At 35.3% G+C, this 26,779-nt stretch overlaps 1 protein-coding gene across 1 annotated transcript in view; it reads right to left on the bottom strand.

Moving 5' to 3' along the window:
* The window catches only part of LOC150095534 (uncharacterized), a 68,753-nt gene that overhangs the window by 17,053 nt on the left and 24,921 nt on the right, over positions 1-26,779 (bottom strand). The window contains exon 3 of the mRNA XM_090410704.1: positions 5,916-7,956. Within this exon, the coding sequence (XP_090266830.1) occupies positions 5,916-7,956 (2,041 nt within the window). The remainder of the gene's footprint in view (positions 1-5,915; positions 7,957-26,779) is intronic.

Below are 26,779 nucleotides of genomic sequence, written 5' to 3'. Positions count from 1 at the left end.
GCACTTAAGCATATTGAAAGCTGTGGAGAAGTTTGTCTACACGTAAGTGAAGCAACTACTACACACCTTTCATCCAAACCTCTTGCTTGGCAAAGTTCGGTGCAAATAAAAATATGCTGTATATAAATAACATCTGTACTGTCTTCTGTAGTTTTAAAAACTGAGTTAGCCATTTTTTTCCCCCGTTTAGGGGACAGTTACAGGTTTTCATTTCATGATTCGTTGATTGATTTAAAACCATCACAAAGAGTAGTCAAATTAGCATCCGATTCATTATTATCAATTTGGTTAGATGCACGAAAAAACAGTGAGCACGCACTTATTGGTCTGTCATATATATAACGCCCTTGTGTCTGGACAGGTGGTTGAATTTTAGTTAATTTCATTCGTTAATAAACTAGTTTGGCCAGTTGAGTTTGGTAAACGTTTTAGTACATAAAGCATACAAGGATGACACGAAATTGTTTTGGTAATATTACATTACAGAGAACTCGACGATGTTACGTGTGTTGTGGTTAATGAATGAGTTTAGATGAGAATTTCTGTAAACATTAATGAATAGATTAATCCAATTTGTCTGTTATTAGAGAATTTAAATGCATGTTTATAGATTGAAGCATTATTGAATGAGGAAAAGTCTCATTTAATACACAGACATTTTCCTCATTTAATCAATTGCCACGTAGTTCCTATTTTGCAGAATTAAAGAATCTGTTTTAGAGAGGAGAAAAAATTTTTCCCCGAGACTGACTAACTCATCTCCACACTTGAAATCCTTGATAGAAGTTTCCTTGTGCTTTTTGAAGGGATAGATATGAACCATTTTAACTAAGAGAAGTTGGCGTCATCTTACTGACTACCACAGAGGTATCACTGGTCTTGCATGGTTAGTTTTTTGTAGGGGTAGGCCAGAAAGAGGGAGAAAGACTATTAGGCAGACTCCAGGCTCCAACGGCCATACATGTTCTCTAAGAATTTTGTTATGAATGATCTTAACGCTTTCAATGAAGGAGGCTTTTAATTTCTGAATGCTTGGTTGTCGTCTCATCTCACATATCTTTCAATAGGATCGTTAGTTTTATTTCTTGGGTTTCGATCTAGTTTCATTAAGGACACGACTTCAACACTAAGGAAGTGATACCATAAAGCAGTGAGATAAGCGAAAACCAGAAAGAGGATCAGAATTAGATATAAGAAAACACTCGACTTTTCTTTTAGTGTCTAATTTGGGAAATTTTTGATAATTTCGCTACCTCATATACACCGGGCCTTTAGCAGTCGCAGTAATGCATATTTGTATTATCTCTTAATAACCAACATTAGTTCTTTCCACAACTACTAAAAAAAAGTATGGATAACCTTTAAAGTCTGTATATGCCGATTCTCATGATTTCGAGTTGAACTGCCTGGGATTACGGCCGAAGTCTATCGAGCGAATGTTAAGTGTTAATTGCGTTTGTTCTGACCGGTTGGACTGTTTTGTGGAATGCAACACAGCCTCTTGCCGAGACTACTAACTCACCTTCAATGGAAAAGCCCTTATATACCTTCGTGTCGTAAATTGGATTCGGACCGATACTATTCCAAATAAAGGACATCGTTGTTATAAAGTGAATTACAGAGACTCTCATAATTATCAGCATTTTCAAAATCATTATTTCAATCTTCCAACAGGAGACATATCCATCTACAGTGGACCCCTGTCTTTTGCTGGAGAGTTTAATTGTTGGGTTTCAAAACAAATGACTGATAATAGAACCACTGTTAGGTTAGTATATTAAAGCAACACTCATTCTAATTGGCTCAAGGAAGTTTTAATACAAAAACCCGTTTGCAGTGTGATCGCATTCGTTATGACTTCCCCCCCCCCACCTCATTTAAGAAGTTTCGATAAGCTTCATGCTTAACCTATATAAGAATAATATAATAGGTTAAGAATAACAATAATACATTTATCGACGGATTTATCAATGTTCCATGCATCGAAGTTTATGGAAGGAGACATGAAAAAAAGGTGGTGTAGAAATCCAATTCTTAACTGCATAAATATTGTTTTTGACCGAATTAGAAGTTGGACAATAGCCAATTAGAATACATAAAGGAGAGCTACCTTGAAGGGAAAAAATACTTGGCTGAGAAGTTATCGATAGGCTAAAGAAATTAATAAAAACTGGTTTGTAAAGAAGCATTATAGCCACTTTTATGACAACTGCTTTGTTGCACGCAATGCCTGGATAGGAAACAAAGAGGTATCATTAACTTCTCAAAATCGTTGAGTTTCCAAAACTATAGTATTAATTTTTGAAATTGCAACCTGAATGGAAATTCTTCCCCTTGCTAAAATGTGATGTGAAACTAGTATATATTCCTCCATTTTATGTATTCCTGTTATTCAGCCTGCGTATATTTTTTTCTTGTTTCAATTATTAGTTACTCAAGTAGTGAACATATTTGCTAGCATGCCGACTGCAAACTTCTGTTTATAACACAAATGTCTTGTTTCGTGGATAGAAATAGCAGTGAATGAAAAAACACATAAAACATTAAGACCGATGTGTTAAAAAAAAAGGTACAGGAAGTTACTAGCTATTAAATTTTTTTTTTGTTTTTCGGAGTGAGATGGGGGAGGGGAAGTGTCACAGGTACTGATTAATTTTGCAAATAAGACGTTGATTAACCTATGTTTAAACATTTAACAAGAACGCTAACATTTTTTTATTCGAAAATTAATTTTTTAGGGGCTATCAGAAACGCTAATTATCATTAAAAGTTAAATGATGTTTCGAAAAATCAAAAGACATCATACAAGATGTCTTTTGATCAGAAGCATACTGCCCCTACACATTGTACTTATGCTCCTTTGTATTTCCTATCAGTACCTCTATCAATCATGTATTCATGCAAAATTTCCAACATATCTACAGTTAGGTATGGTAGTAGTTATTCGCGACACTTACCCTAAAATCTTCAAAAATCATAGGTAGCCATGAAATCAACTATTGACAATAATAGTTTGAGGTCATAGCAACCAACTGCTTCCTACATTCCAGATAGGATGGTTGGTGAATAAAAAAATTTTTTTTTCTAAAGTCTAATTTTCTATTTTCAATTTTCTAAACAAAATTGAAAAATTCGTAATTTTAAAATATGTTACTACACTTAGATATTTAAGCTGTTGCGATCAGGTGTACATTGACCTTTTAGCAGCTACTGGGTCTGTGAACCAGTAGTGGAAAAAAGCAAATTAACCGATTTCCTTTTAAAGTTGTTGAACAAAACAGAAATGATTCACATTTACTGTTTTCCATGAGAATGAGGTCAGATTTAGTTCTCCATGTGATCTGTTTCAATTTCTCTAGCTAATCAAGTTGTACGAGTTTATTTGACCCTTCATTTTTTTAACATATTCTTTTAACAAAATATTTCGTCTGTTTATTTGAAATTTATCTGAGTATTAATTGTATAGATATTATTAAGCTTTTTTCCCCAAAAATATTTTTTTTTACTACATAATGTTTCCATTTTAATTAGTAGCAATAAAACCAAGTCTCATTTTTGGTAGGCTAATAAATGCTAAGTGACATTTCATTTCCATTTCAGTTTATTCAGAAATTTAGATAAACTATTTTATGATTAGCTTACATGATAAAGGAAACTTCAAAACTATTTGATTTGCAAAGTAATGATCACAGGATATTCTAGTTTTAATAAGGGTTAATAAGCTAAGAATATTTCGCGAATGTTAAGGTTTTCTACTAATAACATCAGCTGACAGGAAGTCATGTTTACGTAGCACTTCTGGGAGTTAATGAGAAATACAAATTTTACAAGCATTTCTTGCCATTTATTTCTCAAAAAAAAAAAAGCAGCAGGTGACACTACCCCTGTTGCCTACTTCTTTTGGAAGAAGTAGGCAGCCGATTTTCATCTCTCATTATTACTAAGTTTGAGTGCATCCCAGAAAAATGTTAGACAAGAGGCGATTCATAACCTCTTATATTTATCTAGATGTACTGTGTGTGTGCCTGAGGTAGGGATTTAACAATTCATTTTATTCATATACAAGTAAAATTTTATTCCACTTGTCAACGAAGGCCAAGGACGTGTTCAAGTAACACGAAATTCTAGTTGTCTATACCACGACACAACCAACTCTAGAAAGTTTCTCTACTTGGTATCGGAATTGAACCTATAATCAATCTCGACTTTATGGTCATTGAGGTTACCACGAGGTTGCTCTGACTACTGTTAGGGTTTATTTATAATTAAAAATTCATATAAAATGATCTTACTAGTCTTTTCAAATTTAAAGGAAAAAATTTTTAATTATAAGTGTATAAATTTTTATAAGATTTTGAGTAAATCGAGTTGGCAAAAAAGCATTAGCATAAAACGTAGTCAAAACATATTCATACATTTCAATTTCGGATCGAAGCCCCTACTGAATCGCACTAATTTAGACAAAATTAATGATCAGCAAATATACCAGGGAAATAGTAGATTTGATAAATACTAGTTCCTATGCCAGTTTATATTTTTGAGGGATTCAATACCAAAGCAATTCATACCGAAAGTTTGTATTTTTCTCGAGCTATTGTCACTTGCCAATGTTTCATATAAGCAAATTATGTTTGCGTACTTTACTAAACATAACGGATATTTATTGTTCTTTCGTTAATTATAGAATTTGGCGTTTATTCTCAATTTTTAAATCTCATCCTTTTACATTTTAAGCCTGCTAGACTTTTTCCTCTTCTTACTGTATAACGTCAAGATCCAAACCTAAAAAGACAAGTTTGGAGTTTGAACTTCCGTGCCGATTTCGTATAAGATGATTCCAAGTTTGAAGGACAGACGTTTAATGTTCGTTTCCTTCAAGCAGTTGAAGCAGTAATGATTGATGTCGAAACTAGAAACACAAGGAAAGTAAACGAAAAAAACTCGGATGTTGAAAGATAAAATTATATTCCTAAGATGAGAAGCCAGCAATTTATGCACGAATGTATTGTCACATTTTGACAATTGGCCAACATATCGTAACTCGCCAATTCTGTTGCGATGGAAATGAAAAACAAAAATAAATGTAGAATAGATTACATTACATTCCAGATGTAAAATTAAAATTTTATAGCTTGACCACCTCTAATAAAAGTTATTGTCACAGAGTATTGTAACCCGATTTTGATAGTTTGACAATTATAAGAATACTGAGATTCGTAGAAGATTAAGAAATACCAAACAAATAGATAAGAGTAATCTATTCGTTTGGTATTGTCCAATATTTTGTTCATCAGACTAAGGAGGGCATGGTTTTCAGCTAAAGCGTGTTTTTTATTTTTATGCATAAAGAACCTCGTTGCTTTGTATTTTTATATGACTATAGGAATGAAAGAATTGACATCGTATTCCATTGAAGCACTTCTAAAATAAGTCCAAACAAATGTCCAACTGGTCGAAAAAGCCAGATTTATATATATATATATATATATATATATATATATATATATACACAAAGAGAACCCTTCCCGAAATGTTGTCCATTTATTTGAAAATGGTAAACAAACCTAACAGTAACCTAAATTATGAAAAACACTTTTAGTAGAATAAATATTCATAATCCTTGATGCAAATTTAATTATGTTAAAACTATATTTTTAATCTTGATAAAATAACAGAAGAGCAACAAATATTATAACAAAAGCCACTTATAATTCAAATTAGGCGGTTGTAAGATAAGAGACAAACAGCAGCGAAAATCTATGTCATCATCATCCCTGATATTGCCTAGTAAGTTCACAGGGATAAAGAGGTCTGATTCAATTTAGAGTAGCAAAAATATTTTCTCTTTAATAAAAAAGGGCGATTTATTCTAAACACCAATAAATAAATACTTTTATATTTCAAGTAAAACTTACTTCAGTTCGTCTTCCCTTGCCTTCATTTCTTTAAGTTCTTCTTGGATACGGGATTCTGCCGTGATGGATCTCCTCGCTGGTCGCCCGTCTCCTTTTCTTATCTGGGGTGGTTTAATTTCATAATAGTCCGAAATGCCAACGCCTATTTCGCGGCAGGTACCATTTGAAAAAGCAATTTCTTTTCCTTTGCTGGCAATAAACCTTTGCATGTTCACATTCTTTCCGGGTGGGGGATTACTAAATCGGCGACCCACTGACAACACGGGGCGAGACGTTGAAGAACTGCTGGAAGTACCGGACGATGGAGATTTTACAACCCCGTTAGTTTTGGCTGTAGGAATAACATGGCCATTGGTAATGGATGAAGATTTTTTCTCGCTTGTTACTGTATGTGTTTTCTCGCTTGTTACTGAAGGAATGTCCAAGATGAGAACGGGTTTGGCAGGGATTTTCTTGGCTTTCGTTTCGTAATCGACCGAAGATGAATCCGACGACAGACGGGTCACCTTAGCGTCCGTGCGCTCGTGAGATATTGTTTGTATTTGGCCAGCTTCTCTGAGTGCCATTTCACGTTGTGTTTGTTCTTCAATCTCCTGCTGAATCCTAGAGGTCGCTAGGAGGCGCTGAGTGTCACTCCCGTGTTTTGGTGGACTGATGGCAGATTTTAGCAGAGTATCGTTGGAATTTTCTTTGTTATTTACGATTGCTTTAGGGGTTGTCTGCTCAATTTTCTGTTGATCAAGCTTCGGAGTTTCCTCTGATGCATTTTTTAATTCCGTAGATGGTTCTGGACTTTTATTCGCGGATGCCGCTAAAGAAGCCTTCTCTATTTTCAACATCTCCTCTCGTTCTTTTATCATTCTTATCTCACGCTCAATTGGAGACTCATTCAATCCCTTAAATACCGGCTTTTCTTCCTCCGCACCTTCGTCGGCCAAGGGACGCACTTTGATATGTTCTCTTCGCCTGGGGGCAAAAACATAGCCAACGTTGTACGTCTGACCCATGTGTAAGGAATCCAAACTAACGGCACGCGCTATATCCTTGTGGTCCCTAAAAGGGGTTGAAGCACCCTCTAGTGGAGATTCACTACCGGCTGGAGTCTCGATGTCTTGATAATCTTCCGATTTTACGGAATCGTCTGATTGCACATGACCGTTTTGTTCGATGCATGAACCATTGGATAAAGAACGTTCCCTCATCCTACGGAGCTCATCCTCCCTCTCACGCATCTCTCGAATTTCCATAGCAATTTTGGTTTCAGCAGTATGACTGGAGTACTGCCGTTCAGTTTTCACCTCTTTGGTGCTACCACTGGAAAGCGCATTTTCCATCAGCGTGAGTGTACTCTTATATATCCCCCCTTCGACCACCTGACTTTTGGATTGAACTACTTCCTGTGTGGTTATTTCTTCTTTTTCCTTCGTGTATAAAGAGTGACGTTCACGGGCCAGGGTCTCCTCCCTCTCTTTTTGAATACGAATCTCTCGTTCTATGATACTTTCTGAAGTTCCACTAACTCCGTTTCTGCTCATGGCACTTTTATTTGTCTTTTGGCTCACTTCATTCAAAGAAATTTCAACCACCTCTTTGATATTATCAGTCTGCAATTCTTCCAGTTCTTTGACTACTTCAACTGTTTTTGTTCCGTTCACTACTTTCGATTCAACACTAACTGAAAATGCTTCTACTTCATCAACAGGTTTCACTTCGTTGGTTTCTTCATCATCTGCGCACATGGATTCGTCTTCAACCACCGCAGATGAATCCAGAGTTTTGGCTTTATTAGCACAAAGTTCTGCAATATCGATTAAAAGAGAACTCCTCTCACTACTGGTGACTCCGTTTTCTTTATGTGAACTTTCAGCACTTACCACACAGTCTTTTTTGTCTGATGGCGAATCTGCAGGGTTGTTATTGGCATCTTCGGCTAACTTTGGAGCCTCAGAGTCGAAGGTTATCAAATCTAGCTCCGACATCATCCTGTAATGACCACAGCTCTTGAACTTCTCTTCTACTTTCAAGGCACTGGCTCGTTGCCCTAAATAAATAAAACATTAAGCTCGAATTAGTCGATTTTAATGCAGCAAACTAACACACCTTTTTGTAATAAATAAAAAAAAACACATTTTTCATGAATTCTGACTTAGAAATATGACTCGTATGCAAGGAAAGTACCTTATGGAAGATAATAAATCAAAACTGCGTCAATGTCCTAAATATTAATTACCCCAATCCCCCTACAGATCGACAGGAAGTAGAAAAATGACAGTCTATAAATGAAAAAGGCACTTTCTTGCATAGCAATGATGAAAGCGATTGCTTGAAGACAGACTAGTTTTTCAATACCCTTTGCGAAAGGAATAGAAGAACGTTGATCCCAAAAGGGACTTCCGTAGGGGTCACCTATATTATTAATCATTATTACACTAACAGCTGATAATGAGATCGAAGCCCAGAAAAAAGAATTCATGAATACCGACGTGATTATATTCATTTATTGGTGGTACAAGTAATTTTTGTTAACACTAGAACATATTGGCTATTATTAGCCAGTAAAGTATCCAGCACTATTTGTGTCTAGTTAATACAAAAAAACTAAGTAATATGAAGAATATATTACAATTTAACCCTCCCGCTATACAAATAAACAAAAGTATTTCAAATTATAAATACCACTGCGAGTTAAATCCAGGATTGATCCCTGGTATCATGTAAGACAATATTATTGAGAAAATTAAAATACAAATCAACTGTGTTCTAAAAATAGCTGATAATTAAAGTAGATATTATCTCTGAATCTATCTCAATCCTTGCTAGCCAACATAAGGCTTCCGGACACATGTTCTAAAGGCAAAAATTCTTCGCGAAACTCACCTGTCTAACCTGTTCTGCTACAGTGACGTATTGTTGGCTTCACGTGCAAAAGAGAATTGCCCACATCGGGTTCTAAGCACGGGTAATGACCCCATCCAGCGTTTCGCATGCTGGTCTGTAAGTAGCCATCCCCACCAACACCAGTGTTAAGTGAAGGCTGGATTGCGTTCAACAAGAAAAAATAAATAAATAAAAAAGCCCAATACACGTGCAGAAATGCTTATGTTCAGATAGCGATATTCGTATACTGTATAGGAGTTAGGATGAGTAGAAAAGTAATGATTTCGGCAAGCATTTTTAATTGTATAATTGATGCATTTAAAAGCAAATCAAGTGTAATAAAATATTACAAAATATATTAGTTTTGATTAAATTGACTTTCACGTGCTTAACAATGCAAGTTATTTTTGTTATTATTACAAATACCAACCACAATGAAATTAATGACAAAAAATGCCGCTAGAGCAAACATTTTCCCATCATGCACAACAAATGTCAATTGCTAAAATTTTTGGTTTCATAAAGTTATGCAGGTTGGGAAATAAAAAAAAAAATATTAAGTTATTGCCTTCAGCTAAAATACTAACCTTTGAAGATCGAACTAACTCCCCACTTGGAACATTTTAGAAGTGTCCGGTCATTGGCTGAACCGACAATCTTTCCACTTACTAAGCGCAAATCATTAGTCTTGTAGAACTGTAGATGACCTCGGAACAATTAAAATTAACCTGTCTACTTAATGCAGTGCACGTAGTTCAACATACCGGAAGATACAATAGAGAAAACATAAAAAGGTATGATGACCTAGTAAGGATCATTAGTATTAAAGTTCCATCTTGCATCGCGAGCAGAGAGGCGGAGGAGGGAATAATTACATTGTGACCGTAAGTGCTGTATTGTTATATACATTAGAGAGAAAAAAAAAAAAGTGGTTAAATATTTTAACGAAAAAAAAATAGCTTTGTTTTTAGGGCAATGATATTAAGCCTTTTTGTTTTAATTTAGCTGACATCGAACAGCTAGTCCAATGTTTACTGAATTGCTTCAAAAAAGGGTTTATAAACTATTACGAAAAGATTCTTAAATCTGAAAACTGCTGATATTGTATTTCGAATCTTAAAGTATCACATTTTTATGTTAGTTTTCAAATTTCTCCTCCCCTAAATCCAGGATCATATTTTTTTGATGAGCCTAAAGCGCTATGAAACATATCTGTAGAATTGAAGGTAAAATATGCAGCATTAATTACTGTAATATACTTTACCCTGATTATATACTAGGCCCCGAAAGGCTGCTGGTGACGCAGAAATGTTCAAAAATATTTATCAAATCCTACACGTATATGAATCCAATCCAATCTACAATGTTTGTTTTTATCTTATTAAAATACATCTAGCTTGAGAATATTAAAAAAAAAGTAAGTCTTCAGTTTATTTTAAAACAAAAATTTAATAAAAATTACAAATTTAAAGAGAGACAATCACAACAGTGAGGAAGAGATAGATGATCTAGTCACTGTTTACGATATGAAAACTTCAAATTCTTTACCCACCTGTAGCCACTCAACCAGCTCACAACATCTCCATAAGATCCTATTGAGAGCCACAACGTCTGCTCTTCCTCCAACAGATGCAAGAACAGGTCTGGTCAAACCGTAAGCATCACCAGACCTTTCAATGGCAAGTTGTGTGTCTGGTTCTACACGGGACTGCCTCCAGCACAAGATGCCTGAGGAGTTATTAGTTCAGGTAGCCCAAGTGCACGAACAAATGCAAGAGGAAAACCACAGCAACGCCCCTGGGGTCAGTGGTGCATTTCTATTGCCATACGGCAAACAAGCAACGGTGACCAGCGTAGCCTCGAGGCAAGCCATATCTTTAGATTCGATGTCAGCCGTATTGAAAGATATGTCAGCCATTAGTTTCCCACGTTCATCGTTTTGTTTCTTTGTTATTAAAAGAATCCCCCCCCCAACTCGGCCACTCCTCCCCCCATTCTAAGAATAGAACAATACCCGATTATAATGTTTTCTTTTGTATCCATTTCTTTTCTTCATACTTTTACAAGTGACCAACTTTGGAGTTTGTAGGACAGGAAGCATTGATAGTTCCATTACAAACATATGGAATTTAGAGATATCAGTGTTATGTAAGGAAGAACTCGTTTGGAATGGAGATGATGGCATCTGCAATAGCTGAATGGTAGCTAATATTAGATGCAGTGTAATGCAATGAACAATACGAGAAGAGAGAGTGGCTACCAATAATTGAGAGGCGGCACGTAGTTATTTATGACATAATAATTATCAATTATTTACATAATGGAAAAGCTACACAAGAAAGTGTCCAGAAACACAGGAAACCACATATGTAACGCGAACATGACCTCGCTGATGACGGAAATGGGCATTCTTCCCTCGTATTGTTAAGGCACCTAGTCACGAACTGTGCGAATGGTAATAAATACTGGAAGTAGATCATAACGTCAAAAGAACACAGGATATGGATGTTGTCCGCACACGTAGATTAAGTTATGTTTTTCTCTCTTGCACACATTTTAAAGAAGTATCCCGAGTGATATTTAGCTTCAGTGTTGAGAAACTAAAAACATTCCTTTAAAATACACGGAACTGGTGATGCTTATTAGGTTAATTCGAAATGCATTAGTCTTACAAACAGGAAAGGGACGCTGATTCATTCAAATGAGTCGATATCTATAGTTCCAATATTCCTTTCAGTTTATAAATGAAACAAAGTGTTATTTTCACTTTTAACTTTGATTCGGAACAAATATGTCGGTGGATTTTGGATTGTAATATGTGTTGTAGCAATAAGGCAGCTTTTTTTTTTCGTTATCTTATTCATAAATGACTATAATAATTTTAAAAAAGGAAAAAGTTAAAATATTCTATTCATGAAAAAAAAAAATCTTGATTTTTAAAATTAAAAAAAATCTCACATTTTTTAATATATTAAGAAAACGAACTTGTAGGAATAAACAGCATAGTTTACCAGTGAATTTATTTATTTTTAATATATTCAGTGAATCCAATTATGTTTCATAACCTGATCTCGGATTGAGAGTTTAAAAACTTAAGTCAATGATATTCTAAAAATTATTGCTCACGAAAAACTTCAGAATCCCTTTCAGTATGCTACACTCATTGAATGACTAATACACTGTACTTTATTATGCTAATGATCAATGAAAATTAGTATATTAAAAAGATCATTTTTCGCTTGTGGGAAAAATGTGGTTTATAGGAGAGGATGGGACCCTAAAATCCGGAAAACAGCGTCAAACTTATGGTGAGGATGGATTTTATTTTTGAGGTTGACTGTAGGAATACACGCAGTTTTTAATAGTATGGGAGAAATCAAAATATGTTATGCATGTTTCCTATGTTAATTATATGTTTTAATATTTCATATAATGTTGTCGATATGTAAAATATTATGTAAATTACGCGACAATTTTTAAATTTCATAAGAGATCATTTTTTTTTTAATACCACATTTCACCATAACTCATTCCCATAGACGACGACAGGAAGACTGAAATTTCAAATATTTTGTTACGAAGCGCACTTTAAAATGAAGAAAATGCACATTGATTAAAAGAGAAGCGATTTATTTATTTTTAATAGGCACAAATGAAATAATCAGAAACATTACTTTCTCATGAAGTAATCTAATTAGGGTAAACATAAATCATGAATTTAAAAAATATTAGACAAGAGTATATAAAACCCCTCGTTCTTTTCAAATCTGTTTCGAAAAATGCGTACGTTTTGCATCAAAAAGTTTCAATTGTTGATTATTCTATGGTGACTAAATATTGAACCAAAATCCCAGCTGTGATTGGACATTTACTTAATGTTAAACTAATTAAAAGTAAAAACATTTGAAGTATAATTTTTTGAATAAATCTGTTCAAAAAGAGTTTAATAGTATACATTAAACAAGTCTTGAAATTCTTACCTGCAATACGACGATAAACTGAAAGAATAACATACAAATGTAAGGAAGCAATCGCATACATCAACTGTGCTAAGTATTTCGCTATCATCCTGCTTTCGAAGCGACCCTTATGCTATCATTTCCGGGAAGAGAATGACACACATTCCTTGGAGGTTCCAGCTAACTCATCGATGTATTTGACCATATCATCAGGAAGCTGAAAGAGTAGAAAAAGCTGGTTGCCAGGGTGATGAGCCCAGTGATGCAAGAACACACCAACTAATTACAAGGCGTTGTGAAACACAGATGTTCGGATATCTTGCATACTTTAATGAACGCCTCTTGTTCTTTTAAAGTTTGTCGCATCTAACCACCCCTTTTTCGGACTCATGCTGTTTTAAGGTCGATTCCACATGGCCGCTTCAACCCAAAAACAACAAAAAAAAGTCTCGATACTGAGAAAGCTATTCCAGAAAATGATACCACTCCCACTTCTAACAACAGGTTTAGATGCTAATAAATGTTGAACTACGTTTCAGAGTTAACAAGATAAACACAAGCTCAGCCCTGTGATTTATGTAGAAAACAAGTAGACTTAATGGCCGCCAAAGCAATTTACAAAATAAAATTTTAAACAACAAATCGTAATAAAAAAACAGCCATTGAACTCCATAATGGTAATGCTCATCGTTCTTGGTTAGGAAACTTCCTAGACAGAAAGGGGAAAATCATCTCCTAAAAGTATTTTATGAAGGAAATACTGTGAATTAAATGCAGGTTACGTATGACCATAATTACAAGCTATGCATGTGATCACTTGAAGTATCGCAAACTTTAGTCAGTCACCATTCAGTCCATACATTTCACGATAACACAACATAACACTTTCAATCCAATTAAAAAAAAAAGTTATGGTCATAAAACTTTCATCTTCGAATAAACTGTTTAATTAGTAAATAGTCGTAATATATGATTAAAAGACATATTAGGCTTAGCATTAAGCCTACATTTCTGGAACATTCTATCGATTGAGCTGTTCGGTCGTTCTTGAGCGAACATTAATCTTAGCGGTGGGTGGAGATATTTCTTCCTGTTCTTATGAAATTATGAACGCATAAAAATGTCTTACCCATCACGTGCTCCTTCCAAGGTCCAGGTTATAATCCTCCAGTCTGCAGCTAGTGTATGTGGCAGGTATTAGCATGGCCTGCGTTGTCACTTCCCGTGTCGAAAACGAATAAAGAAACCTTTGCCATAGGAATTCAACACCACAGATCACGTCACTTTTTCAAAATGCTGTGACGGTCCTGCTCATACATCCTCCAACTCCGCCCTTTACCTGCCAAACTTCTAGTCCGTACATCCTGTTTTACATTCTACTATTTGACAGCGTTAGGGCACTGCGGTTCAAAGCTGACCTTGGATACCCACCACTGGGGCACTACACCTGAAACACATTTCAACTACAACTTGCTGGTTTCTGTTATATATACGAGCATGTCTGGTTAATTACGACTGTATCTCAAGTACTTGCATAGGTGATTTATGTTAGATACACACAAGGTTTTGCACATTTCCAGTCTCTCCATATGAAAAACAAATATTAAAAAAAATCAGAAAACTAAATGGGATGTAGAAACTGAGGAATTTTTTTGTTAGATAAAATCAAACTGAGTTCAATTAAAAATCTAAATAACAAATCGTTCCGGTTTAACTACTAAAATTTTAGAGTACAAAAATCAATAAAGCACAGGCATGAAAACCAACTTCTGGATATATATAAAAAACGGATGCAGGAAACGATCGTGTGTCCCTAATTATCTTAAGAGGTTAAAAAACTATTGAGATCTTACATCATTTGCCTTTACAAAAAGCACCATAACAGAAAGCTATTAGAAGTGCTGACATTGCTATTTCCCCTTTTCATACTAGCGTATTTTCAAGTTTTCTGTTTTTCCTCGCATCAACTAGCCTATAACAAAAGGAGAAAGAGGGAATGCTTTCTAACATTCGTTTTAAATAGAATATATTTTTCAATTCGATGCATCTCAAAAGACCAACTTTCTTTTGTCATATAGGGGACGTTGCCCCATTGAATTAACGTAGTGTGGCATCATTTAGAACGAGAGAAAAAAAATGCAGAACAAGTTCTAAACTGTTTAAGGAAACTGGTTAATGAAGTGACATCAAATTTCACATAATATTTTTCTTTTAACCTTCTAGAGATATTTCTGGAATCACTATCGAGACTACACTGCATTCGAAACTGCACGTCAAAATTAAGCGTCACACTTAGCAAAACGAAACAGACTGGAGAGGTCTAAAAGTTAAACGGCGTGGCTGGATTCTGTGGGGCAACATCGATTATCAATAAACGCAAAGACAGCAGTGCGTGATTGTTTCAAATAGCCTGGAAACGCCTTGTGCTTACACAAGCGAATACAATCCGAGTTATCGCTAAAACAGTTCATTCGGAACGTGAGAAGGAATTAGTTTAAGAGAGATTCTTTGCCACTCATCTTAAACATCAGCACATATGTCTATATGTCTTTCTGTAATGTACTTCAGTAAGGCTTGCAAAAATTTAAAGAATGAAAAACTGAATTCCTGAATTTGTAATTTTTTTTTTTTTTTCATTGTAACTCATGAGGACCCAGCTTCTTTCTTCACTCAAGGTGGTTCTCAACAGCAGTTTTCCTGCATTTACATGCAGGGAAATATCAACGTTGCCGTTATGAACTGTCAATATTTGTCGTTAACATATGATAATGAAAGCTTTTTTATTATTATTATTATTCTCACACAATGTTTAAGGCAAGCCTTCTGTAAGAAATTGAAACTATTTATTTATTTATTAATTTTTGGTGTGTGGGGTAAAACCTAGAATCTGAACACGAAACCGCAATGAGAAATCAGTTCCTGAAAATGTCCTACGTCTGTATTATTATACTGTAAAATAGTTGCGTTTCTGGCAGATGGATGTGACGTAGTTTCCATGACAACAATAAGTTCCGCTTTTAGCACCTCAGTGGTCAGATGCGAACTACCTACTTCCAAAGGTTCGATTCCGACTAACTCCAGAAATATTTTTAATTATAAGTAAAATAAAAAAAAAAAAGATAATTTAACAAAACGAAATAGATGATAGTCAACTGAAGAGCTAATACAGGAAAAGAAAAAAAAAAAACTTAGAAAGGTCAGTCTTTCAGCATCTCACCGTTGCTTTAATTTTCTATTTAATAATTAAACGGAAAGCAATGAAAAAAAATTGAGTCAATACTGAAAATCCATTGATGTTATTTAATTAAACTAAAATTATAAGCGACTACACACAATGTTAAAAGAACTTTTGATAACATGGGATATCATTTATCATCCTGAATACAAATATTTTTTTCTCTCTCAATTATCTACGTGGCTTGTCTTTAATCTGAAACTTTTTGTACGAAAGTGTTTCTCATTCTAGTCTCATACTGTCAACTTCTAGTATATCAAAACTTAAATCAGGCTTTGAGGTCGTTTCAAATCACTGATCACTGAAATATGATTCATTGTCTATTTCTTTATGTTTGTTTCACTACTTAACGCCTAAGGCTCTTCGGATTTTCTTTTCATTCCCGTCTCCATTACTGCTATTCATGTACACATAAGCAACAATTACTCCTTTTACTTGGTATTAAAAATATGGGGAAATAGCATCCCTGAGGATACATCCTATGAAATACAAAAGGAAGTAAATGTTAGTGTATTTTATTTTTGTGTGTGTGTGTGTGTGTGTGTGTGTGTGTGTTGGGGGGAGGAACAACAGCGAAAGTGCAACTGGTTATCGTACCATTCTCTTCAGTCACTTTTTCTTCACGCCTACAAATGACAGCCTGAGATAATCTAACGTCGAGGTGGGGGGGATAAATCGTATGAAGGAGGAGTAACATACATCACAAGTAATACTCTTCCATTGATTTCATAGAAAATATGAAATGGAAGCGATTCAAAACGCTTATGTAACTTTATTACATATCGCAAGATTCAGTGGAAACATGCAATGTAGACTAGATGGATACTTACCGCTAGATATAACAAGAAACATCTTTTATAGATCTTTTCATTGCGTACGCCACTGATTAAATTTAGTCCAAAGATGGCTGTGCATCACAACTAACCATTCCTTCCTCTCCAGACCTTCAAAATTCAACAAGTATGCAAACAGTGAACTTATAATATTCGAAAGAATTTTTTTTTAATCTTTGTAAGAGATGAAATGGTGTTATGCTGTTGAGAAGCAAAAACTATACATCAAAAACTTAATTATGACCATTAAATCTACAAACTTTCCTTCAAATTAATCCCGGATGTAAAATCAGTAAACATTAATAATGCCAAACCTTTGCATGGATTTTTTTTACCCCTTCAAATCACCAGAGCAGAAGAAAAGAACAGGTGTTCACATAGCAGTCACAACACCTTAATATACAACGAAACATAATACTTCGCACAAATACCTATCGCACACAAATACGGCGTAGGGGATAAAGTCCATCTGCATCTTTTCTCTTTTCCTTCAATATTGTAAAAGACAGTCATCACTTACCTGTTCATATTCCTAAATTTCTTCTCTCAGCTGAAATTGGGGGAAAAAGCAACTAAAATTCGGAACTCAGAAATAAGGTAAACTACGGAATTTCAACGTAGTTCACTTATAGGACTTTCAGGTTGGTTCGTTTGCCAACAAAGACCGTTGCTTTAAGTGGTTATGGAGAACGGAGGGGGGGGGGGATAGTTAGGGGTGGTTAGCGCGGAAGCCACGTCATAACACCAGCTGTCGAGCGCACACACCTGACAGCTGCATGATGAGTTAAATACCCAAAGAGAACTGAACGACACCTGCATACTGAGCCAATCCATTTCTCCGTAGAGGTAAATACAGAATGCTGAAGAAAAATAATGATCTTTATCAGTCCCACCGGAAATGACAAATTCATTAGCATAACATGAAATAAACTTTTGCTTCAACCGTCACTAGAAAAACTAGAGGATTTAGTAGAGACTACAACTAATATTATAAGCGCACTGTACTTGTTTATTTTTATAATCAAAGTATAAAATTTTGTTGCCATGTAAAGAATTGGCATTCACATTCCAAAAGGCAGATGTTATTTGAAAGAAAACTGAAAGTGTTGATTGTAGTAGTTTGATTACAATAGTGAGGTATTACAGAGCCTCCGTAGTCGATTTTGTCTGATATCCATTATTGAAAGAGCGCGGTTCGAATCCCGTTCAGAAGGATATAGCTATTCGGTGGACTTTTCAATTGAAAGTGAGTTAGCTAGCTCCATACGGAACTAGCTAACTTTAGATTTTTTTTCCCCTCCAGATTTTTTTTTTTTCTCGCGACCAGGCAAACATATGCTATGTACACACACACAGGCGTATATTTATATAATCCTTACCTGTCTTATCATAAAATTACGGCCATGAAAGCCAAGGATGATCGGTAAATCAAAAGGCACGTAAACATCAAGGATTCTTTATGAATCGTTCGTAGCATGGATGTTTTTGAAAGTCATTACGTCATAGATGAAAGTCATAGATGAATTTCGTTACTTTGCGAGACTACCATCCTGGTTACTGAAGGCCAGGGGCGTAAATAGAGGTAGGGGAGGTCAGCATTTAGCGCTTAAGAAATCTTGCCATACTGTCTATAGAACAGCAAATGAGTGATGAAATAGACTTCGACAATGTCATCGACGATTTTGCAAACGGAAAAGTAAGAAAAATAACATTTTAGAATGTTGTTTTACTTTAAAACAACATTCTAAAATGTTGTTTTAAAGAATACTTTAAAAAATACTTTAATTAAAGTTTTATTTCAAAAATAAAGTGTTTTAATTTATTTCCCTAGATATCGTTTTGACTTTTGTAGTATTTTTGGTGTGTATTGAGAGGGGCGGCAAACTCAGGGATCGCCCCGGGCGACAAAAGCTCTAATTACGGCACTGTTGAAGGCGTGAGTAGTTTAAGAAGTTCCATGTTTCGTCTCTAAACCAGGAGAACAATTATTTGTTAGTACTGTATGTGGACTGAGTGACTAAATACTGCCTTTCTTAAGTGACGTTCCCATAGATTTTCTACTCACATATTACCCTTGAAATAGTGTGAATATCACATTAAAAAATATAAAGCAACTGCACAAAGTCAATTCTACAGTGATGCAAGCAACATGGGGGAAGCAGTCGATATTAATCTAGGGCATCCCAAAAAAAGAGTCCTTTCCTCTTAGCTTCCCGGATACAGTGCGGGCCAATGTATCCTCCGGCGCTAAAAGCAGCAGCGACTTCAGATGAAATGTCTATATGCGACATTTTTGTGATGTTCTTCGCCTTGACATGACATGACACGGGAAAAACTACAACAGGAAGAGTAATTCTTTGGGAAAAAATATTAACACGAACACAAGAAAAGTGTATTAATAGAATATTTGCAGCTTTTAGGAAAATTTCATCCCTCCCAGTAACGGACAATATGACCCACAATGCAAAGATTTTGGTAGAAAGTCACCGACAAATGAGAATTACTGTTAATCCATAACGATTGTTGAATGACGAGGAGATGATCACAAACATCTGAATTCTGTAGCGTTACCTCTATGATTTAAAATAGTACGAATCTCATGATTTGGCGTGTTTGTTGTTGTTGGGTTGGAACAACGTGTCGTATTGCTTTATTATATTCCTGTAATCTCTTATACGTCCGCGCGGTTAGCCTAGTGGCTTTGCGCTTCGCAACTATATGTCTGGGGAAGGAGTGTCACAGGTTCGATTCCCGTCGACGACGTCAGCAATAGCCAAGTTAGCCGGTCTTGGGCGTGGACAGCAGAGTTTTCCCGCCAGTTTATCTGGGGTTTTTCATCCCCCAAGCAGGCAAACCGAACCCGTGAACACACAGGTTACAGTCATAGAAATACGGCAAGGAAGGCAACGGGAAACCACCACTATCTCCCTAGTAAGCAGCTGCAACCCTCTCAAAGAGAGGAAGCCACAGGATCAGATCAATCTCTTATACATATCGGTAACTACCATCCGATTATGTACTGCCAATAATGGCATCACTCTTTTCTAGGATAATATATATATCTCAAAGCAAAAAAGGTTCAAGTATGGATATTATTGGAAGGTAAGCAAGTATCTGTTTCAATTTTGCTCACAAGAGATATGCTGAAAAAGAGACTTGGAATCCATCTTAATGACAACGTGGCTAGTTGACTAGAAGCAGTTTCAGAGGCTAGATGAGGTGCAACTTGTCATTAACCATATACCTGCATTTTCCCCCCTTAAGCACTTCAATAGAATTCAATTTATATATGTTAATAAAAAGATTAGTCTTGTAATGGTATGTTCAGGATGACGGGTCTCATAATTAGTGGAAAATACTGGATTCATAAAAAAGTGGTACGTGAAAATGCCCTCTAATTGAACCAGTGCAATTTACATAGGGGGGGGGGTCAGGTCCCTACTTCATAACATGCCTCAATGTATGCTGGCTTGTGTTAGGCTAGTTTAGATTTATGTATATGAAATGAGTACTTTTTCGAATGGCAAATTGTTTATGTTGGTTAACATACTCAAGTTGCCGGGGTGGGAAAACTTTGTCTCTGTCGGACAGATGACTTGGCCAAAAAAACTCAATTAGTTCGCCTTATTCACAGAAGCACAAGATGGATAGTTTCTTTTACACTCGAAACACTGAAAAAAAAACTTTCTCCGATCCTCCGGTAAGAAAGTTAAGTGCGTTCGGAACAGATGATGTAGCTGAAAGGGCCTGACAAGAAAGAACCTTGAGCTAGTTTGCTTACTGATTATACCCCCGGCAAATCACTTAAGCTGGGCGATACCGTAACATGTCACTGACATCCGCTGCTTTATAAAGGACACCATGATCCGTGAACGCCTCGTGCCAATAGTTCAAGCTTACCCAACGCTCGATTCTCAATAACGATCATTAAACTCTTCCTTTTCTCCTACGAAACGCAATCATTGTGAAACATGCTGAATAGTTTCAGCATAGCAAATGTAAAGCAAAATGAAAGTCAACCATCGAAGGTTTCTGATATTTTGAGTTCAAATCCAGCATTAATGAGTTTGGTTCTTCAACCTGTCAAAGTTGGACGAAAAAGCCTCGCAATCTTTTGAGTATAATATTTTAATTTTAAAAAATGGCGTAACCATTTATTTCTAGTAGAACTCACAGGCAAATATCCTTTTATTACACGGATCAGTGAAGCAATGGAATAGTAAAATTTATCTTATGTAGAATCAAGATTGTATCGTTTATGTTTTATTTTTTACACGAAAAGCTGATGCGCAGCTGTCCTGTTATATCATTTTGGATTTGGACTGAAGTTAAAACTACATTGACTATTAAGAACAATCTACAAGAGATTTTTTTTACTTTTCTCGTGGGATTAAAAGAAAAAAAAAATAGAGGCCAAAATACATTACAGGTAACGTTTGGGCTGATGGAGTTTTGCATTACATTTGGAAGTCAGGCCTACTTTTTCAGCGAATGATCATGTTTACAACAACTTGCTTATATCAAACCAGTCCGCCTTGGTGTTGTTTGAGGTGACGAACAGAATTTTACTTCCTCCTGTATTCTTTTCTTGTGGCTAACTCCGTAACATTTCGCATAGTGGCAAGCCGTGGGCGAAAGAGGTTGCGCTTGCCGAAGACTCCACTCACTGTTGTGGGTATATTAAAAGAGAGGTGGGGAGGGTTGCGGTCATAGCCAGTTAATGTCCGTGTGACTGAGAAACACCACATAACTTCCCCTCGGTACCAGTTCGGTCTCAACTGTTGAATAGTCATTTGCAATTCCATCTTCGCCCGTAAATTCGAAATGTTATAACGCCACGCGAATCAAGGCTAACTAAAAAAGGGAAAAAAATGCAAAACAAGGTCATTTCTGATCTATCTGTTGGATGTAGGTGCCATTATCAACAAAAAATGCTTGGTCGATGAGATAGAATTAGGTACAGCGGCACATAAAACACTTCGGATCTGTTCTGGATTTAAGTAATGCACCTACCATTAAAATGCGTGTCCCCATTCGTATGTTATCCATCCCAATATCTGTTTTATCGCATGTCTATCTTAATTTTCTGTTATATCATTAACTTACAGGTTTTTAGTAGCATTTTATCACTACCTCAATATAAAATGAGCAAAATTTTAGAAGCGTTTGGCCATAACCATTCGACTATTGAATCCAGTTCTGTGTTCATACTAAAACTACAGCTCAAGCTATTCCCTAACAACACTACGCACCAACATAATCTGGGAAATGGCAACAGTTTATTTTTCCAGTATCGAAAGATATGCAAATTAGCAGAAACTAAACTAGGATTGTCAAGTGGAATTAAAATTCCTTGACAATATTTTCTTTCACAGTTTACTGAAAAAAAAGTACCTCGTTTCACTTAATTGGTTGGCTTCTTAGAAAAACTTGTGGACTTTGTTTTACTAAAAAGAATAAGAAAACTAATATTTTTATTGGGTTTAGCTAAATGCATTCAGCTAGCTCTGACATACTTGTACCTTATTTTGTTTCCAAATTTAGTTACTCTAAAGTTAAATAATTCATTATTATCAATGACAGGTCGTGTTAAAAATTTCTGTTACAGAATTATCTTTTTAGAATTCAATTTCAGTGACTTCATGTCAAGTTCAAGCTCCTTCGTTTACATTTGTAAGGGCTTCGCGACTAAAGGTGAGTTAGCCGTTCTCTTATGCTGGTATTTTCCAATCCTCATAATAAGGTTGGCTAGAGAACTCACGCAGATTACAGACATGTTACTCAACTATTGTTGCTTGTAATTTAGACGACCAAGTAACTCGCTAATCATACTAATGACGAAACACTGAATATCTCATAACGAGGTAGATCATTTTTGTTCTGCTCCATGTTCGTTGTGTGTATTTTTTATTCAGAATTTTTTTTTTTTTTTATATAAATAAAGACTGATAAAGATAAACAAGGATTGAACTTTACTATCATGTTATGTTATCAGGTGACATGTAATGGCCAGAATATCAGTAATTGAAGGCACACATCCAGTATGCGTAGTCATAGGAGAATTATGGCTTATGATATATTCAAAGACAAGGTGGAATACACAGAAAATCTCTTGGTTGACAGAGAGTGACGGAAATCATATGAATAATCATTAATTAGGTGAGAAGGTGACAGCACTTGAAGTTTGGAAAGAAAAAAATACGTTAACTAAAAATTGTAAGGCTTAATTGCCGTGACAACATAAATAATACTAAATATAGATGACGCTTTCTTGAGAAGGGGGTAAATTCTTCCTCCTTTGTTTACTTCATGGTTTGCTGTTCTTTCACGATATATATATTTTTTAAAGTGTCTTCAACAACCAATACTTCACCATTTCTCCGAAATATAAGTATGCTCGAAGAACAAAACAAAAAGTTACTAAATTCTTGAAATAAAGAATGCGTGAAAGAATGATCTAAAAGCTAAGAGAAATGGAAGATTATACTTTACCTAAGTTCAGTATAATCTTTCAGTATAATGAAAGATTATACTGAAGTTGTGTAAAGGAAAAATTACTTGATCCACAAAAGGCACGACCATGTCATTTCTCACCTGAGAGCAAATGTTATTATCTTTATGTGCTGCTTTTGAAATTCTGTTTGCAGTCATTTTTTTTTTTTTTAAACTACAATAAACCAACCAACATACAAGACAAATGTGTTTATTATATTACAGCAGATCAAAGAAGATTGTACATAACTTCGAACCATTCATCAGCAGTACAAAAATGTTAAATAGCCTATACGAAGCGAAGAGTAGAATCGAATTATCAGCTTCATGATAATTAGATTCTACCCTTCCCCTCAAAGCCCCATCTCTGCTAAGGGCAAATATTATGGCTTTCAAATTCAACGGAACTAATGCATTCTCGCTCCGACTGCTCTGTTACTAACTTAAATTTAAATCTATTGTACTTAAACACACTGGCTGGACATTAACAAAGAATTCACACGAGGATCTTTTTTATAACAACTATTCTGGAACCACGAAAATCAGTCAATTATTTACACTCTATCTTTGGAGTTGAGTACGCATATACTGAACAATAACTGTTTATTCTCTCCTTCCTACTATCCTTGACTTTTTAAAACTATTGAGTATGATCAGACATTAATAACTAGGCCTTCACCACGACGTCTCCAGCCATCCCACTAAAGAGATGGCCAAGATATTTACATACCTGACGTGAGCAATCAAAAACACTGTTAGACACTACTCCAATAAGAAAACATCCACGACAAAGCAATGCAAATACATGCGTTACATAAGCAAACATTTTATAATGACAAACTAATGGGATGAAAGAAGAAAGGCACACACCCGAACTACTGTGCCAGAGTTTACAACTACTATCCACTTCATTCTGCAGCATGCAATTCCTAATTTGATCTTTTTAATCAGAAAATACTTTTTACCTTGTGAACCCTACAAAAAACACCCTTAAGTAACACGCTACAGAGTGAAAAAAAAATAAAAAATAAAAACACTGTTCTTTTGTTGTAATACAACGCATTGCAAACAAGTTAGATGACAGGCGAGCAAGAAACCGCTGGCTCTGCTTACAAAGCATTCTTGCTTTATTTTACTTTATATAAAAAGGAATGATGACAAATACATTATGGAAAATTATGGAGACAACTAGAGTGTTAGAGCAAAACTTTAGCTTAATATAAATCAAAATGAACACTCGACGTTTCGACCTTCATATCAAGGTCATCTGGAGCATACACCTATATACAGAGAAACAAGCTGAACTACAATCTACATGGTTTGCTGAAGTTACTGACCAACCGTTACAACAATTATTGGCCTGACTTCTGATGGGAAAAAAAAAAAAACACCTTTACTACATCAAAGCTAGAGTCCTATTATTATCTATTGGTTACAAAATTAAATTGGGCTGGAGAGTAACATGTTTATTTATATATATATATATATATATAAATAAATACAATAAAAAAACTGTGATTATACATATAAATTTCAATCAATTGGTATAGAATAGTTTCCAATAAAAGCTGAAAATTGCTTAAAGTCCTAAAGTATGCTAGATACTAAGTAGGCTGAATATCTGCCATCCAAATTCTTGGAATTTTTATGCCACCATTATTGTTGAGATTAGGGTGGTTAATCAGAATTTATATGTATAATCACAATTTTTTATTATACAAACATGTTGCTCTCCAGCCCAATTTAATTTTGTAACCCAACAGATAATAATAATAATAATAATAATAGGACTCTAGCTTTGATGTAGTAAAGGTGTTTTTTTTTTCCACCAGAAGTCAGGCCAATAATTGATGTAACGGTTGGTCAGTAACTTTAGCAAACCATGTAGATTGTAGTGCAGCTTGTTTCTCTGTATATATGTGTATGCTCCAGATGATGACCTTCACATGAAGGTCGAAACGTCGAGTGTTCATTTTGGTTTATATTAAACTCAAGTTTTGCTCTAACACGGTAGTTGTCCATAATTTTCCATAATGTATTCTGATCACCGTGTAAGCATGAAAGAAAAGAATGATGATAAACAATACAAAAGCATTTCTGTCAGTTATGAGGAAAAGTCTGGTGTTCTTATTTCACAGATTTTTAAATGCCAAATAAGGTCGGGAAGTAATAATGCCCGGTTTCAATAAAAGGCGAGTTGCAATAGAAGGTAGTTGGTAACATTGGAGATCCCCTGCTCTTAGCAATGTTGTTTAACTTTGACATCAGAGGGATGGATGGTTGAACGGTGATGTGAAATCAGCAGGTACTACTTTTCAAAATTTTAAGGTAAATATTATTCTGCTAGAAACAGGTTTAGAAGAGTTTTACACTGAATTCATTAAATAAAAATAAAAATAAACAAGAAATATTACGCATGGCGTAATATTTCTTGTTTTTTTTAAATGTTTTATTTTAATATTTTACATACTTTCCCTAGGCATTGTATAGAATACCTAATCATTATATAGAATGACAAATACTATTTCGGCAAAGTATGAAAAAGCTTTTATTGAAAAGATGCATGTGAAAAGTAAGAAGTACAAAATGTAAGATACCGGATTTTTCTACAAAAAAGAGAAAAAGACCAGTGCTGAACTACTTGTTGCTACAAGGAAGACTGGAATGACATTTTGAATTGCACCTAACTGCCTTTTTCATACAAAAGCACTTCAAATTTCGGCACTTGGTCTTGCAAGTACACCTCACGAACCCTTGGCCGCTACCCGTGGACTGAGCGGAAGCGGCTGACCGGAGAGTTATTTCGTAGTCAGGAACGTCTCCAACTCTCAATAAATCCTTGGGACATAACGTGAATTGTGATCTGGCATAGAGTTGGTTTAAAATTCCTTCAGCAGTTCCAAGTCGATAAAAACCATCGTCTGTTACACTCATAACAACCGCTATTTTTTCAGGAGGAAATTTCTTGTCGGACTCCATTTTCATTTTTTCGGCCTGTATTTCCAGATTCAATTTAGATCGAATTTTAACTTCGACAGCATTCTCAATATTGAAGCAAAGAGCACACAAAATATTATCATCACCACCTTCTATTTTCTCACTTCCATCGTCTTTACTCTCATGTCCACAGGCGGCATGACCGTTTCAGGTTAGGTTAGGTTAGGTTAGGAAATGCTCTGGCTCTCTGTTTGAGGCGAGCGTCGAAAGTCACGTGACTCGCCTTGCGACATTAAAAATCACTGCCGGGAGTATTTCATACTTTGCCGATTTGCCTTTTGGCATTCTATAGAATGCCTAGGAAATGTATGAAAATCTAAGCGTTTCATACTTCGACGTCCCACCGTTCAGCATTCTATACAATGCCTAATTTCACACTTTGCGAGTAACATATATATGTAGAAAGTTTTTTACCTTGGGTATAATATATGTTAAAAGATACCAAGTTATTTTAAATATAAACCTGGTTTT

Source organism: Typopeltis vanoorti, chromosome 20 (assembly GCF_054136105.1).
Source record: "Typopeltis vanoorti isolate ZY-2024b chromosome 20, IOZ_Tvanoo_1.0, whole genome shotgun sequence".
NCBI lineage: Eukaryota > Metazoa > Arthropoda > Arachnida > Uropygi > Thelyphonidae > Typopeltis > Typopeltis vanoorti.
This window is presented reverse-complemented; position numbering and strand designations above follow the sequence as displayed.